At 39.7% G+C, this 17,877-nt stretch overlaps 2 protein-coding genes across 2 annotated transcripts in view; one reads left to right on the top strand and one right to left on the bottom strand.

The window, feature by feature from the left end:
• The first annotated feature begins 291 nt into the window (after positions 1 to 291).
• On the top strand, positions 292 to 16,227 carry RMC1 (regulator of MON1-CCZ1). Its single transcript, XM_005153520.3, has 20 exons — positions 292 to 552; positions 3,029 to 3,105; positions 4,444 to 4,528; positions 4,894 to 4,950; positions 6,020 to 6,106; positions 7,333 to 7,473; positions 9,034 to 9,137; positions 9,574 to 9,663; positions 9,772 to 9,877; positions 11,259 to 11,370; positions 12,198 to 12,242; positions 12,602 to 12,655; positions 12,967 to 13,095; positions 13,433 to 13,539; positions 14,225 to 14,344; positions 14,473 to 14,550; positions 14,707 to 14,811; positions 14,896 to 14,964; positions 15,107 to 15,332; positions 16,035 to 16,227. Exons 1-20 carry the CDS (start codon positions 367 to 369, stop codon positions 16,112 to 16,114), a joined length of 2,058 nt encoding a protein of 685 aa, XP_005153577.2. The 5' UTR covers positions 292 to 366; the 3' UTR covers positions 16,115 to 16,227.
• Positions 16,128 to 17,877, bottom strand: part of NPC1 (NPC intracellular cholesterol transporter 1) — a 27,124-nt gene continuing 25,374 nt past the window's right edge. The window contains exons 24-25 of the mRNA XM_005153519.3: positions 17,364 to 17,526; positions 16,128 to 16,755 (exon numbers count right to left, since the gene is read on the bottom strand). Coding sequence (XP_005153576.2) covers positions 16,673 to 16,755; positions 17,364 to 17,526 — 246 coding nt within the window. The 3' untranslated portion in view covers positions 16,128 to 16,672. The remainder of the gene's footprint in view (positions 16,756 to 17,363; positions 17,527 to 17,877) is intronic.

Raw genomic sequence — 17,877 nt, 5'->3', positions numbered from 1 at the left:
CAAGGCCTATTTCAGGATAGACTTTCCCTTCACAGCTAGCCAGTCTATAGCGGTTTCATGTGCCAAAGCAGTACTGATAGCGCCTGCTCCCCGTGGTGGAGCATTGACTCACCGAGGCAGAACGCCGAAGCGCCGCGGTGCCGGCGGCAAGGCTAACGGGCGTGCGCGGAGACCGGCGGGGCGGGTGGTGTATCACGAAGCCCGTGTGGGAAGGGCCCGGGCGGCCCCCGCCGGTGCCTGAGTGCGCGGCGCCTTTAAGGCGGGCGGTGCGGCGTCACTCGGTGAGGGCAGTGTAAACAGGAAGCGGCCGAGCCGGGAGCGCTCGCCGGGGGCCGCTGGTGCTGGGTGACTCGTGCCGCCGCCGCCATGAGCCGCGAGCCGCCGCCGCCGGGCGAGGAAGAGGCGGCGGGAGGAGGAGGAGGAGGGGATGGAGCAGACGGGAGGACGAGGGCCGCGGAGGGCGGCTGCTACCTGGCGCTGTGCGCGCGGCCCGTGCACTTCGAGAAGGCCAACCCCGTCAACTGCGTCTTCTTCGATGAGGCCAACAAGCAGGTGGGGACGGCGGCGGCGGGCGGCTGAGCTCTCCCGTGCTGACAGACCGGCGGGCGGATCCCGGGCACCCCTGCCGTGCCTCACGGGCTCTGCAGGCGGGGCCGCGGCTTCAGGCCTGTTGCCTCAGCCGTTCCCGCTGCTGCTGCTCTGTTGGCTCTCTGACAGCGGTGTGGAGGTTCTCGTGCCTGGGTTTGGTTCTTTCCTCTTCCCTGGGCTGCTGAGCGGGGCCTGGTTAGGTTACATACAAGGAAAAAGTTCCTTACAGTGAGGGTGGTGAGGCACTGGCACAGGTCGCCCAGAGAAGCTGTGTGTGCCCCATCCCTGTCAGTGTTCAAGCCTAGGCTGGACGGGGTTTTGAGCACCGTGATGTAGTGGAAGGTGTCCCTGCACTTGACAGATGAGTTTTAAGGTCCCTTCCAACCCAAACCATCTATGATTTTGTGAGACTGCTGTGGTGTGAGGTCTTGCTGCTGGGGGCCTGGTCCAGGACCTGTCATCTTTAGTGGAGACAGCAGTGTTGGTCTGAGCTGCCTCAGCGTAGGTATGTTAGATTGAATTTCAGCTGCTTTTGCTGCTATAAAGTCTTCTGAGATTTTTCAGTCAGCACTTTTTGTTTCAATTTCGAATGTCTCAGCATTACTGCCAAACTTTGTTGCTTCACTGTTTGCTTCATTTCTTTGTATACTTATAAAAACTAATATTTGTAGCTTCACTTGTGGCACAGGCCTGATTGGGCACTTTGCTTTTGATTTCTTGGCTTTGCTTCTTTTAAATACATTTGTCTTTAATATTCCTATGGCTTCTGAGTATTAAACTCGTTATAGCTAAAAGATCCATAGCCTGTCATGGGGCTTATATAGATGTGGATGTATTCCATGGTCTTCATTCCCATAACCATTTTCTGATCTCACAATTCACAGAATTGACATGACCAGGTTTCTTCCCTGTATAAGTGTTATGATTTGCCATGTGCGGTGTGGACACCGACAGTGGCATGTTTGGAGATGGGAGAGTATTTTTGGGATGTGTTTCTTGCTGTTGCACTCTGTTCAGAATTATTGGTATCCTTTTTCTTTATAAACCATAGTGCTTTGCTTATATTTTGAGGGTCTACTGAAAGAAGATTTCTTACATGTGTCTGTCAGGAGACACTATATCTCAGTCCACATGTGATGTAACTATATAGATACTGGTTGTTAAGAGCTCACTTGAAAGAAGCTGTAATCTAAATTCTCCATGGTTTTTTTGCTACTCTAAAATTGCTTAATTTTCAGTGTATCTTTAAATCACTTGTAACCAGCATTTCAATACCAGTTTCGCACATGAATGGCCCTCAAAGAGATCTGTCCTTGTTGTCTTCTCATCTCACAAAGATTAAGAGTGTTGCCTTCATTTTCTATCTATATCAATACTAAAAGGCACTAAGTATTTACAATTCTAGTAAGGTTATAGACTTGCTTCCAATTTAGTCTTGTCACATGAGCATACTGCACCAGTAGTGTGGCTAATATTACAAAATAATATAGCAGCATAGAATCAACTAGGTTGGAAAAGACCTTCAGGACCACCAAGTCCAACCATTATATCAGGATTGCCAAGACCGCTACTAAACCATGTCAGTAAGGGCCTCCTCTGCATGGTTTTTGAACATTTCCAGGGACAGTGATTCCACCACATTTCTGGGAAGCCTGTTCCAATAACTGATCATAAAATATATGTGTGTGTGTGTGTATGTACATATATATATACATATACACACATATCTGTTATTTTGAGACCTGATCGGTGTGCCTGGTGATTCCACGCATACAGTAAGCCCAGATAAGGCACTCCATGACTTTCTGAGACAGTTAAACTTTGTAACAGCATGTTGTTGTTTTTTTTTTAATTTTATTTTTTTTAATGTTATCTTATTCTGGCTGAATAAGCAGTATAGCTGTAACAGGTTTTATACATGCGTATGTGCAGTTGTGGTAAAGGAGTTCTTTAAGTTGTTAGTGCAAGGCAGCTGAAACTTCTTCGGTACATGCCAAACCACAGATTACCATTAAACTCTTACTGTCTAATAACATGTTCAGACAAGATTAAGCTTCTGGGTCATTGAGTTGCCTCTCTTCCCAATCCCCAAGCTGATTTCCTTTTTGTTTTAAAGTGTCCTCATGTCTCAGATACTTTTGCTAGTACCCAACTAAAAAGCAAGAGAAAAGCTTATACAGACTTTTGTTGTTCTAACATGCCCAGTGGTTCAGAATATGCCTACAAGTCTTACAGTACCATTGGAAACCCATCAACTAATTAACTTGGAGCTCCAGAGAAAGGAATTATTATTTACTGAATCTCAGTGTGAACTGACAGATGTGTAAGAACAGAAATGGTGTCTAGTAAAAACAAAAGAAAAGTATGGCTTTTAGAAAAGACAGCATGTTAAGGTTATAAATTGGAATAAGCTACAAATATGTTCACAACTTTTTCATAGGTTTTTGCAGTTAGATCCGGTGGAGCTACAGGAGTTGTTGTTAAAGGCTTGGAGGATAGAAACCCTATTTCTTTCAGGTAAGACACCTTCATCTTCACTGCCTTGGGATGGAAGTCTGCAATCTTAAAGTTGTGTGGTACTTAGGCCTGATCTACGGTAATTCAGGCATAAAACTTGTAATTTAGTTGTGGTCATCTTTTAATTTTTGTTCTTGAACATAATCTTGCAGTTAAGATGGCATGCTCTGCCCTCATGAATTTATAGTCTTATGTATGTGTGGGGTGGGGTGGAAGACCAGGGGTTATTAGACCGTGGCTTCCTTTTTTAAACAGCAGTGTTTTAGTAAGACACGCTGTATATGTGAGAGAGTGCAGGGATTCCTACAACAGCAGTGCCTTATCCAAGGATACAAATTAAACAAAGAAATAAACTTAAATGTGTAGAGAAATGTAGTTTCTGAATTTCATGCCTGTGATTCAAGCAGGGTGTTTCCAACATGTAGGTTTCTTGCATCCTTTTCCTTATTTAACCTAAATTGGCTTTTTTAATGTCTTTGTTGAAGCATTTTATTTTGCAGAATCTGACCAACAGTACTCTCAGTGAAACTTTTGCTTTTAGAAGACTGTTTTATATATGCCTTTAAGAGTGATAGCTCTTTGATCTCTGCCCATATGTAAGGGATTACGCTTTTACTTGCAAGTTACTTCAGTTCAGATATGGATGAAACAGTTTGTAGTCAAAGTGTGTCAGGAATTACATGGGGACTGTCCTGAGAGTTGCTATTTTTATTTGATTACCCTTGTCACAAATCCTAAGAGCTGAAAATACTCAGTGAACTTCAGGAGGTTCCACAGTTTTCCTGCTTCACTAGCTCTCTGTCTGGACTTGATAACACATACTGGAAGTAGAACTACCTTATTCATGCAATTGTACTGATGCATGTTTGGTAAGAATACATTATTTTTTTAATGGTATGAAAACCGCTTCACTCTCCCTCTAACATCTAGAGGATGCGTCCTAATGGGGAGGCATATGGGCTTGTGTCAGTTAGTGGTAGCTCTGGAAGTAAAGGAGCTGACTGCAGGATGTTGGTGAGTGTCACAGGACTCCAGACTTACTGGGACAGAACTGAGAACTCAGGTTTGAATGGTCCCACAGTTGTCCAACTCCGCATCATAAGCCAACAGAGCTGAACATTTATGGTAACTTCAGGTGCTAATTCAGGACTTCTGAAGAGTGGACTGCTGTTATCTTTCAGACTGAATTTTGAATACTGTACTTGTCAGGCAGTGCTCATAAGTTGTATTCAAAAGCATTTGCATTGCACTTTTTTTCCTCTCCCTTTTTGAGGGTGTATTACAGAGATCTGTAAGAAGCTATTTTAGACAGTATTTCCATAACTTCTTTCTCTGTAGGATGGAAGACAAAGGAGAAGTGAAGTGCATCAAGTTTTCCTTGGGGAACAAGATATTGGCTGTGCAGAGAACTTTGAAGAGTGTGGTAAGAAACCTGCACTGTACAGATAGGGAACTGGAGCTGAAAGTCTACTTTCAGTACCCGAGTAGAAGCTAAAACAAATTAAGAGGTCTTGTAGCTAACAGTTGCAGTGAATATTTCTGTGTCATCCTGAGAGGCTGAGCAGGCAACACTGTTGTCTTGCTAGCGTCATTATTTAAGAAAAGGTGTGGGGGAAGCCAACTTCTATAAGGACTTCCATATCAGGGGTGAAGTGGAATATAGTAAGTCATGTTTATCTTCAATATATCCAAAAAAACTTGAAAAACGAATAATTATTCTCTTGTATCTATGTATGTATCTTCTCTGTGCTTTGTAATTGCTAATACACTTCATGGGTGTTTTTGCAGGATTTTTTGAATTTTATTCCAGATAGCCCTCAGCTGGAGTATACACAGGAATGTAAGGTAAGTTAAAGGTGCCAAGCTTATATGCCTAGATGGATCTGTACTATATTGGTGGCTTCTCCTCTACAAGAGAACCAGTTGAGATACCTCCCAAACACTAACATTAAATAAATATGTAGCCACTACTGCCTATCTGAATTAAAGTAAACAAACAGGTATTAACAATACCAGAAAAACCCTCCTGGTCCAATCACTGTAATTCTTTCCTAGAAAGGACTGGAAATGCTATGACAACAAATGCTGAGGCCACAAATGTCAGGGTTTGGAAAGAGAAGAGACAAAGTGCTGATAATAGAGAAACATCAGACAGTAATTATACTAATGCCAGATAGGTTAATGTGTCTGCTTTACCCTAATTTCACTGATCAGTGTTAGGAAGCTATTACCAGTTTGTGTGCTGTTTGGTATTTTTAAACAACCCTTTTTATTTTTTTTTGTTATTGTTTTACCAGAAACATTGCTTGGTACTTTTCAGTTTTTAACTAAGATAAGTTATGTTTTCGGGTATTCTAAAGTGAATTTTTAAACACCTGATTTGCACAGATCCCTTTATTCCTGTAGACTTCAAAGCTGAAGCAGTCTGATTCATTATTTAGAATTATGTGTTTGAGTAAATCATTCTAGCAAAGTATTTATGGTAGTGTTCTGAGTGAAGTAATGGCAAAACTTCGACTTAGCTCTTAATTCTGTTAACATAAGGAGCCTGCTTTTCATGGCAGGAATTGGTTGAATTTTCAGTATGGTTTGAACCAGCAGAACTTGGTTGTATTTAGGGCAAAAAGAGAATGTGACTGTATAATAAACTAGTAAATCTCACATGCTGCCAAAAATTCAAGTCATAGAGTAGTTGTGTTCAAATCGTTTTGGAAATTTTTACATAAGTACATGATGATGATGAGTACATAATTACATACATGATGAAGGGTCTCCAGTTGACCAGAAGTATCAACTCCAGTGATTTGGTAACTAAATTGCCTTTGGTTTTGTGTTCTTCATTTAGTAATATTAACTTATATGAATAGTTAATTATTCTAAGTAAAAGAGTGTCTGTTTGCTTTTATGTTAAAAGACAAAGAACGCCAATATTCTAGGATTCTGCTGGACAAGCTCAACAGAAATTGTCTTCATCACAGATCAAGGAATTGAATTCTACCAGGTAATACAAATAACTCCTGCAGGACATATCTAGATAATTGAAAATGTAAATTTGTGATGGGTTTCTTTGAATTCCTTTCTTCTAGCTCTCTCACTGAGAAAGCAAACTACTAAAACGATAAAATTCTACCATTTTGTTTTCAGACTATAATTATTTTTCTTTGTGAGGAATACATTTTTGAGGCAGAGGGAGTTTATTATCAACAGGTTATTTAGCACAGCTAGCAAAGGCCTTGTATAAAGGAGTACTTAGTTAAGCCTTGGGAACTCTAGATTAATAACAGATGCTCTTGGCTTGCATGTAGTATTCATGTATACATATATGTATATTTAAATCTAATGTGAAATACTACTTCATGCAAAACAAGACAGCATTAGGGAGGATGTGTGCATGCTTAAGATGCAGCAAAGAAGAAATAATTGACTAGATACTGATACCCACCTGCAAAGGGGCAGTTTTCTCCTATGTTGATCTCATTGTCTGAGTTCCTTTGTGTTATGTGTATTTACCTTTGCATATGTTTTTGAAGAAATCTAATTAATAAATAGCCCTTTCTGACATTCATGATGAGGAATGTTATGAACATCCTCCAAAGTTGTGCACTTCCCAATAGTTCCAGTCCTGGAGCTAAGACATGGTGTCTCGCATAAATTACTAACAACTAACAGTAAAGAAAGTAGCAGAAAAAGCAGCAGCATTTACTGCTGATTGAGGAGGAAACTATGTTTGACACCCAAGAGATAATGAATGTCAACCCTGCAAATAAAAGGGCTGAATCAAATAAGTGTGTTTTTAAGGAAAAGTTATTTAAGCCCTTAAAATGAAAAGAATTAATTTATATACTTAGTTCTTAAAATAAAAGATTATGGAAGCTGAGGAGTGCAGGTAGCAAAGATACTGTAATAAACTTTTTATTAAAACTTCACTAGTTGTATCAAACTAGGTGTTTTATCCATTATGGACAGAACTTATATACAGACCTAGCTAAGGGGAAAACACAGCACGTTTCAGCTTGTTACGATCTCAGGAGGATTTGATGTGCATTTCCTTAGCTACAGCAAACTGGGGCCTAAACTGTGATTGTCAGGTTTCTGAGATTTAATTCTAGCACTGTAAATACCCTTACACTTAACAGTTTCTCACTTAACATTCCTAGCAATTCTGTAGTACCACTTATGTTGTTGGAATACTGACAGTAATACAATGCTAATATTCTGGTTTTTCAGGTATTACCAGAGAAACGAAGTTTAAAACTTCTGAAAAATCAGAGTATTAATGTCAACTGGTACATGTATTGTCCAGAGAGCTCTGTTATTCTTCTTTCAACCACTGTCCTTGGCAATGTCCTGCAGCCATTCTATTTCAAGGTAAAGGGATGTATTCCAAACTTTTCATTTTGTGTGCTGCTTTTTAGACTGCTTCTTCACTCAAATACTCTGTTGTTTTTCCTGTGCTTCTTACAAGAGGTGCATGTGTTCACATTCTTGTAGGACTATAAGCAAAGGACAAAGCAAAAATCTATGAGGTAGTTCCAAGGTGATGGCTTAGAATTAAGTAATTTGCTCTTTCTTATGTTCTCTTTGGAAAGAAGTCTGTCCAGCTACTGTTGGACCTTAAAAATGGAGGAAAAAAACTAGTGACACAATATTTGACAACTTAAATGTATTTCAAGACATTATTTCCTTTTGATATGAGCTTTGGCACTCTGTAGTATGGTAATGACAAATAAGGGCCTTTCACTTGTGATTATATTTACAACGTTCCAAATGTGAGGGGATGATTTTGAAAAAGACGAAAAATAGCGCATAAGAAACAATTAATTGTCCCAAGCATGAGATGGTTGGTTTACAGTATTTATTTCTCTTGGTGTTCTTCCCTGTGGGCAATGCTTAAGCTTGCTAGGAAAATATTTTTCTTATTGTCTTGAAAAGGTGTTTAGTGAAAACTAGAATCTGTTTTAAGTTAATCACACAGTAATTATAAGGTGAAGAATTACAGCATTTGTCTTGCTTCTGTCAAAGGATTAGTAAGATCTCTATGGTTGTCTAAGGAAAGAGATTAAAAAGCAGCTTATTCAGATGGTTTCCTGGTTTGTGTCGATCATGTGTAGTGCATCCTGAAATGACATTCTCCTAGGTGGCTGGTAGAACTTGCTAGCCTCTCACAGTTCTCTTTTTAAGAGCTTAGGTCATGCTTTCCCCTCCTTGACATTTTGTGTTGAGCTGCAGCTTGAAGCTAACTAGTTCTTTGTATTCAGAAGGTAATCTTTAAAGGTTTCCTGAGAAAGGTACTGTGCTGAAATAATCTTTGAAAATAGAGCTCTAGCAAAAGAGATATTGCTGTAGCATTCACATTTCACACTCAAGAATGAATGAATGAATGAGAAGTGAATTTCAGTTGAAGCTTTGAAAACTCTAAAAACTTGTTTAAATATAAATTCCATAGTAAAGGTGGAGAGGAGAGAGGAAACATTATGCAGGAGCAGGGATAGGCTCTAAGGCAGATTGTGCATTTAGCAGGAACTAAAGAAAACTGTGACTGGTAGGGGGTACTGATATTTCTCCTTTCCAGTAAGCAGTTATTCATGACTTGGAATGTATACTTTGCTGGAAGAGAGAAAGGAAGAGAGTTGCTGTTTGAGATGCCTAGGTCAGTTGTAAATGGGATTTGTGTAGACGTTTGTCTTGACTTACTAAAATTGAAAGGTTTTTCTAGCTGAAGCTGATGTTATAAAATCAAGATGATAAAGCTGCTATAACAGTAGAAGCACGTGTTGGGTCACGCGCTTTGTGTCAATGCCTTTCTTCTTTTCGGCTATTGCCACTCTTGGCCTCCTGGGAGTGCTGTTGATACAGCATTTGATTTAACGGTTGCTTGAGGCCTCTGGTTTATGTCTTAATAATTATTTATTTTTTCTCGCTTAACAGAGTGGAACAATGTCAAAACTATCAAAATTTGAAATTGAGTTACCTGCAGCACCCAAGTCGTCCAAGCTCAGCCTTTCTGAAAGGGATATTGCTATGGCTACAATGTATGTATCTAACTAATTAAGCCTTCCTCGGAAAAGTGTGACAGTTCAGGGGATGCTAAGAGAAGATAAAAATATTAACTTGGTTGCATTTGTTTCTTGTTCTAGCAGAACTGCTGCATTAAAGTGCTTCAGTTACTGCCAAGAACAAAGCCTCTAAACAGTATCCTAGAGCTGGTTTACATTAAATTGTTCTTGATTTGTACAGAAACTTGAAAATGTTTATTTCTTTAACTGGTGTGTTGATAGAGTTGGTCACAGATGCCCACTTGCATGAGTCTAGGCTGTGCCATGTGACTTGTCAAATGCTGGTTTAGTCTTGATTAATAGATTACCTGACTAGGGTAATCTCACATCTTTTAGGATAAAATGTATGGCTCTAGTAGACTGGTTAGAGCTCTTATTTGAAAATAACGCTGTAATTCCATTGTCTTGTTAGATATGGACAGCTTTATGTTCTGTATTTGAGGCATCACTCAAGGACTTCCAATAGTACAGGAGCAGAAGTAGTCCTCTATCACTTACCCAGGTAAGAACAGAATGAAGAACACTCATGGTGATTCACATATAAGAGACATATTGTTTTCCAGTTTAAACAAGCTTACTGACCAGCTCTCCTGCCTGTTTGTTCCCATAGAGAGGGCTCCTGTAAGAAGACACACATTTTAAAGCTGAACAGAACTGGGAAGTTTGCACTGAATGTTGTGGATAATTTGGTGGTAGTCCATCATCAGGATACTGAGGTCTGATTTATTTGTATTATGTTCATAGAATCATTGAATAGTTAAGAGTTGGAAAAGACCTTAAGATCATCAACTTCCCGCCCCCCTGCCATGGAGATGCCATGTTGTGCCTTAACTTTTGAAAGTCACAGGCAAACTTTAATAACAGTGCTGAAAAGCCAGAGTATTTGCAGGAACAAACCCATAAGCATAGAAGAGGTTCAAAGTTATCCTTTTAGCTTGCTGGGCTAACATTTAATCAGGGCTGCTGTTAATTCCTGGGGTTTATACTTTAATTCCTCTTAGCCTCCTAAGATACTCTCATGCTGTACTGTGTAGGCTTTTAAGGCAGCATATTAAGAAGTAGAGTTAAATTGGATATTAAATTGTGAAACCTGGGAACTTCTCATATTGTAAACATTTGAATGTTATATGACACAAACATATGCTCCTTGAGTTTGAAGGCCCAGATATGCAAAAACTTACATGGGCTCAAGTGATCTTATGCATACGGTAGTGTGGGTAGAACTTGTTTGTCTGTAGTCTCAGGAACAAGGCTTGATCAGTGGTGACGCTAGAGTGGTATTTTGCTCTTAACTTGTGGAAAGGCTTTGGCTTCTTGTCCCTGTAGCTGCCCAAGAGAAGATAATACATCTTACCTCGTTAGGATGTTTAATTGATGTTTCAGCTATAATTCATGTTAATTCTACACATTTAACCTAGAGTGCTTTTTCTCCAGCATTTTGGTTGAGCTATGACTATATAAACAGAGAAAACAAAACCAGGGTTGGTTTATATTTTACCCTGCATCTACAAATAAGGTAGATGGTAGTAGTGAAAGTCATGTTTCATTAGCACTGACAGTAAAGCTAATTTTCACTGTGCAAAGCTAAGAATGTGTTACATACTGGGTGGAAGTGTTAGTGACCTGAGTTGAACAAGACTGAATGGTAGATGTATGAGGATATCCTAGGAAGATGCAGAATTTTCCTCAGTTTCTAGTGTCCATAACTAAGCAGAGAATTTGACAGGAATCTCTTGCAAGGGGATGTACAAGACAGACAGAAGGACATATACTAGGGCCTGTAGGGACAGTTTAAGGGCAAATGATTTCAAACTGAAGGGCAGATTTAGACTGGATACAAGCAAAAAAATTTTTACAATGAGGGCAGTGACACTCTGGAACAGGTTCTCCAGGGAAGTTGTGGATGCCCCATCCCCGGAAGTATTGCTTTGAGCAATGTGGTCTAATGGAATGTGTCCCTGCCACAGCACATCTCTTCCAACCTAAACCATTCTCTAATGGAGAACATAAGATGAAAATACAAAAAATGAGCCTGAATGCATATAAATGGGGAGTGGTTCACACTTGTGAATACTAATTTTTTCTTCTCAATTGCAGACTTCAGTTATATTTGACATCAAGCTAAAAGGAGAATTTGATGGGTCTACTACTATCCATCAATTTGTACTTCCACCTCGATCAATACAACCCTATCAAATACCTGTAGCAGGTATTACTCATATTACTATATACTAAGTATCTAACACTGTTATCAAGATTATCCAAATGTAACAGCTGGCACACCAGTGCTTCAGCTCTTAGGATGTTGGTTACTAATATTTCTATGATGCATATTTAGGAGAGGGTGAGAGAGGAAAGAAGTTAAGAAGGAATTGACATAAACCTGTGTTCCAAGCTTATGCCTAGTACAGAAAAGTAGTCAACGTTGAGACTTCAACACTTAGATTCTTCTTTGATTACCTTTCTGTTCTCCTGTCCTAGAAGTGTAGCAGGTAATTATTGTCAAGCTGGATGTAGCTAGGAATAGTCTGAGCATAGTTCCACTAGCACAGGGCAAAGCAGGATAGTTCTCTTTATATAAGAGATGCCTTTAAAGATCTTCTAGAGTATCGGTTGTACCTTAAACATCTGAGTTTAAGTCACTTACAGCAAGTATGATTGACAAATTTGCAGGTGGAGGTTTGTATTAAACAAAGGTTAGGATGAGACCAATCTTCCTTTTTACATTTCTTACATAAATACAGCAGATGGCATCTATGTACGTGGAATTATAGTACTAGAGATAGGATACTTGTGCATATGTGGTGTCACACTTGTCTGTTTTGAAGAATTTGTTTCCCTTCTCAGTATCAGACTTCATAGATGATCTGGCTAACATGAATGGGAGTATCTTTTTTTGTCTGTGTGCTGTAGGGCTGCTAGATGTGTTATAATCTATGTGTGCTTTTCAGTGTAAGATTATAGTTTGTATTTTGTTAGTGTAGGAGAGCTGTCAGAGAACTACTGTTCTTCACCTGATGTTATTTTTTACTGCAGGTCCAGCCTCTGTGACTAGTCAGTCTCCTGTTCCATGTAAACTCTGTATCCTTTAACTACTCTACAACTGTAAGCGGCTTTCTGAAGCCTTATTTTATGTACAATTGACCCATTAAGTCCAGCTTCAGCTGATTATACTTCAAGACAAAGTATACTTTCATAGAACTATAATTATGGAAATCCAGTATACTACTATACTTACTCATTGGAGATACATGCATTAAATTACTGATAGGTACACTATGAAATTGTAGATACAATTCCAAGAATAGGGTTCAAGACTTCCACGATAAGATGACAGTAAATGGAAGTACATTAATGGGATCTGCGTCAGTACAGTAATGTGAATAGTAGCAACAGTGTAGAATCAGCTGTTAACTGTTGATGTTAACTTTAACATTCAGATTCTTCTTCTTGGATTGTCTTTCAACCTGATATTATCATCAGTGCAAGTGAAGGTAAGCAGTGAGCTGTCTCACTCTGCTGTACTCAGTGTCAAAGGGGGGCTGGTTTATACCTTCAGTACACAAAGCAGCTTAAAATAGAACAACTAAGCAGATGTACCTAGTAAGATGAGTACTCTCAGTAGTAACAATTGAGAACCACATTTTTACTACAACTTCTCAGGGGTAAGGCTGCTCTAAAACAAACTTGTGAAGGTAAATAAGTTATAATCCACATGTGTTCTCTTTTAAAGATTGAAAAGTTGGATGTCTGGGCTATACTATACAAGGGAATTAACTTTTCTGTTTCATTCCTTCAAATCAAGGTTATCTCTGGAGTCTTCAAGTGAAACTTGAACCTGTAGTTAACCTCTTGCTAGATAAAGGAAAACTAATGGATTTTCTTCTCCAAAGGAAAGAATGCAAAATGGTTATCCTGTCTGTATGCTCTCAAAGTAAGTTCAAGTGCTTTGTCTGTATCTTGAAAGTACAGTTCTGCTTGTTCATAAATACTGACAAAAGTTAGCTGGGCTGTTCTTAAATATGAGATCACCTCTGAAGCGAGCTTGGTCCTGGAAGATGTTATTTGCCTAGACTACCCTCAGTAAGTTAATTTAAATTAGCAGCATGGAAGCATTCAACCCACTCCCCAGTTAGTTAAAATCTAACATGTCTGGAAGTGCTTCTTAAGTTTAGAATCAAGCTTAGAGCAGAGATCACCTTTTGAAAATGGCAACATTAAAGCCCCTGGTTATTTCTCCTCATAGTTTTTTTTTCTTTTTATCTTTTCAGTGCTCAGTGAGCCAGAAAGGGGATCACTGTCTGTGATTGCAACTGTTTTTGACAAACTGAATCATGAATATAAGAAGTACTTGGAAGCTGAACAAAGCTATACTATGGTAAACCATGTTGGCTACAGCAGCTTACAAAGCTAGGACAATGCTATTTGCATTTCAGATTGGATCATGGTAAAGGCATGCTCTTTTCAGCTTAGGAAATTCAGGTCTACCCTAAGGTCCTGGCTTCCTCAGGCTTACAGGAGGTCTACCATGCAAGGTGCACTACCCCCACTTATCACTTCTCTGTGGCAGGTGATACACAGCTCATCTCCGGCATGACACGTAACACATCCCAGTGTTCAAAAGAGGGTAGAAGCTTAAAAAGCAGCTTGGAATATGTAACTTCTGAAGTAGTTTCCAAACCAATGATTTCATGGCACACTATACCATTGCCCAACCTGTGCAGCCCTGATGCTTGTGTTAAAACACCAAGTTCAACCAGTAACTCGCATAGTACAGCGACATACTGAAAATCCTTTTAAAAGCCCAGGGCATGTGTTCACCTCTTTGCTTTGAGGCAAACTATAGCAGCTAAGCTTACATTACTTTTAGAAGCAGTTATAAATTGAATAGAGAAGCCCATACTGAACAGAATACATCCTGTATAATGTGACCACAGATATGAACTTGCTCAGTAACAAAACATGTTTATAGGTATGTTCCCAGTGGAGAATGATCTCTGTACAGATAAGACAAAGACTGTGCAACACTGCAGTCTTCTTTTAAAAGCACTTTCTTCTTGCAGGTGGTAGAAGCAGGTCTGAGTAGAAGTAATCCACTACTGAAACGTCCAGTTCGCACTCAAGCAGTTATTGACCAGTCTGACATGTACACACATGTTTTATCTGTATTTACAGAGAAGAAGGTAAGTTAAAAGTGTTAGCCTGCAGAAGGCCTTATTGTCATAATTAGGTAGTTTGATGCCCATCCATATGGGGCATCATTAAAAGGGGAAGCTATGCAAGTTCCACCTAACACTTTTTTCTTATTCAGGAAGAACCTCATAAGTTCACTATAGCAGTCCTGATGGAATACATTCGCTCTCTTAACCAGTTTCAGATTGCAGTTCAGGTAAAGTACTTACACATGCCATGTGTATCACCTTACTTCATGAAGTGACATGAAGTTTCTGACCAATCCTGGTCATATGTTCATATGCTACCTTCTAGACTGTAAAAAAACTGGTATTGAGACATACCTTTGATGGTGGTCTTCCTGCATTTACAGCACTACTTGTATGAGCTGGTCATCAAAACCCTTGTTCAACATAACTTGTTCTACATGCTCCATCAGTTTCTGCAGTACCATGTGCTCAGTGACTCAAAGCCTTTGGTATGTAAGACAAGTTATTTCAATAAGCTAGTGACAGAGATGGGAGGTCTTCAGAATCTTAAGGTTATTTCTGCTTTGGCCTAGGCTTGTCTGTTACTGTCCCTGGAAAGCATTTACCCTCCTGCACACCAGCTCTCTCTGGACATGTTAAAAGTAAGCATTTCAGACTATAGTAACTCCATGTTACATGTGGGTTAACTTATCAAACAACTTACCTGACCAAGCTTGAAGTGACTAGCTAGCATCTCAGTCACGTCTTAGAAGCATAGTCTTACAGCTATGATTGACTTCACAGAGACTTTCCACAGCAAATGATGAAATAGTGGAAGTTCTGTTGTCCAAACACCAAGTTCTGGCTGCCTTGAGATTCATCAGGGGCATTGGAGGACATGACAGCATTTCAGCCCGCAAATTCCTTGATGCAGCAAAACAAGCAGAAGATGACATGCTTTTCTACACTATATTCCGATTCTTTGAACAAAGAAACCAGCGGTTACGAGGAAACCCTAGTTTTACACCAGGTAAATAAGCAATCAGATACTCAATTGTGCAAGTAGGACTAAGATTAGTTTCACTTCCAGTCGAGTGTGCATTTTAGCCTGTATTTCAGCCTTGCCTTCAAGCATAGTTCTAAAGTTAACTTGTCATATCCCATTTTATACTGCACCCAGGAGTAAAGAGACTGAGCCAAACAGGAATTGGCAGATTAAGCTAACTTGTTTGGCCTGCAGTTGCTTGCACTTGTAAGCTTAGCTGAGTCATTATCTCTGATTAGTGCTTTCTCCTGAAGCCAGAAACTGGGTCAAGAGACCATTAGAGTTCAGTTGTTTGTTTCCACAGATGAAAAAAATTCAAGGCTCATTTTGTATTACAGTTCCTCTTACTTCAAAAACCAAGTTATACTGGCTTGCACCAGCAACATGGTATCACCAGAGAGCCTGTAGGTGCAGAATCCCACTCCAAGATCTTGTATCTTGGCAGTAAAGAACTTGCAGATACGAATCTGCTTGTTAAGTCCTGGAATTAATCAAACATCTGCCTTACCACAAGAATCCTTGTCACAGAACAGGAGGTAGCTCAGTATTCTACTGCTTTAAAAATCATTAAACTCCTTTACTTAAAGGCATTAAAGATAAAAATTAGCACTTACAAACTGAGGTAAGTAAAACTACAGTCTTATTTTAAGTTTTAAAGCTAATGTCTATTTCCCCTCCCCTCCTTAGGCGAGCACTGTGAAGAACATGTCACCTTCTTCAAACAAGTTTTTGGAGAACAGGCTCTCATGAAGCCCACAACACTCTAAAAGACTCTTCCACTGAAATGTATAAACTTAATTTATTGCATTTAAGTAGATTTTTGAACTACAAAATTGCTATTTTATAATAAAGTATATACAAGACATTTTGGCAAATAGTACTAAAAATATTACAACTTGTGATGGCTTCCCCCTAAAAATAGAGACAAAAATTGCATTGACCTGCATTTAAAAATCAGTGTCAGTGGTTTAGCAGTCCATTCTCCTACACATCACCTCCATTTCATTGACAAAATAAGCTATTCAAATCTCAATACAGCTGGTTCAGGTTTATAGAGGAAAAAGATGCAACCTCTTGACAACAGAAGTGGTCTAGTAATCTTAACACATCTAGTTTTAGTAATACTGTTACATGAGCCACACGTAGCATTTCCTGAGTTTAAAGCTATGTCCAAAGCTGCAGCTGATCTTTTAGTTGAATCTGTGCAGGAGTCAAGTCAGTGGTGGTTACAGTGTGATAGTCATAGAACATTGCTGCGCTTCAGTTCTTAAGAAGAGCTGGGCCTAAGCCACAGTTCATGTAGTCCACTGAACACTGCTTAAAAACTAGAAGTAGAGGAGTCGCTCCCGTTCTGTACCTCTGGTCCTCTCTTGTGCAGCACGAGTTTTAGCTTTATTTACTGATGGGCCTGAGAGAGAGAAAACAGACTTAATTCCAAAGTCTCAGCATTGCAGCTGATCAAGAAGCATGCATGAGCTGTCTAGGTCTAGCTTAACATGGAGAAACATACCTCTGCTCAGCTGTTAATAGCTGGCAACAGCAGCAAGGGCAGTAGGTGAATCTCCATCAGTCTTAACCCCCTTAAGTAAGGCTGAATTAATCTACTTTGAAGAACTCTATGCATGAATTCCCAAATTCAGGAGGACAGTATTTGGACCTTCCAACATCCCCCAGCAGGTTTGTTGCTTCTCCCTGCCATCCTGTCCCCAAGCTGAGATACAGATAAATCGTGCTACTGTCTCTGCTGGGCCACATGGACTTAGAAGCCACCTCCACAAAAACCAGGACAGGGCAGGGCTGCATTTGCTTCACCTAAGCATGCCTGAACAGTGATGTCTGCAGTGCCACGAGTCAGCCCTTGCTTTCCAAAGTGAGGCCTACTTTGACAAGTGAGGTCCTATTCAAGTACTGCTTTTGTATCTTCACAAACCTTCATTTCATGGGGAGGAAAAGTGTACAGAGGCAGCTAGCTGTTTCTGTTTGAGGCATGTTTTGGAGCCAGCTGTCATATCTTACCTATGTAACTAAGCAGAACTGGAAGAAAAATTAGTCCATGTGTTGCTCCCAGCAGAACCATAGCTAAATACATCTTAAAGTAGAATATCTTGAATATTTGAGATTTGGAAAAAGCCAGTACTACAATTCCTCCAAATTTGGTCAGTGTGATACCACTGAAAACCTGTCAATAAAAAAAAAAAAGTATTAGAGTGCTAAGTAGGACTCTACATAATACATTCACTTACAGCATTTAACATTTGCTAAAATACTTTTTATAATTTGAGGCTCCTACGTGCAACATACCTGCCTCCCCATTAGTCCTCAGAACCAAATCCAAAACCTAACTTAAAAGTTCCAGTTCTTGGTCCCACTAGAAACTGACACCACAGGACAGGCTCAGTATGGTTAAAACCTCAGTATCTGTACAGCTACCTAGTTTGTTTTTACTTTGGGCAGATACAGATGAAAACTATCACCTGAAGTAACTCACATTCAAGTAAAGGCCCAGTGCATGTATTACCAGAGCACTGTT

This window comes from Melopsittacus undulatus, chromosome 1 (assembly GCF_012275295.1).
Source record: "Melopsittacus undulatus isolate bMelUnd1 chromosome 1, bMelUnd1.mat.Z, whole genome shotgun sequence".
NCBI classification, from domain to species: domain Eukaryota; kingdom Metazoa; phylum Chordata; class Aves; order Psittaciformes; family Psittaculidae; genus Melopsittacus; species Melopsittacus undulatus.
This window is presented reverse-complemented; position numbering and strand designations above follow the sequence as displayed.

Excerpts from the sequence above, each read along its gene's own strand:
- RMC1 (XM_005153520.3), top strand. The coding sequence starts at position 367 with ATGAGCCGCGAGCCGCCGCCGCCGGGCGAGGAAGAGGCGGCGGGAGGA. Across the intron at positions 12,656-12,966 it reads TATCATCAGTGCAAGTGAAG|GTTATCTCTGGAGTCTTCAA; the intron begins GTAAGCAGTGAG and ends CTTCAAATCAAG. Across the intron at positions 15,333-16,034 it reads AAACCCTAGTTTTACACCAG|GCGAGCACTGTGAAGAACAT; the intron begins GTAAATAAGCAA and ends TCCCCTCCTTAG.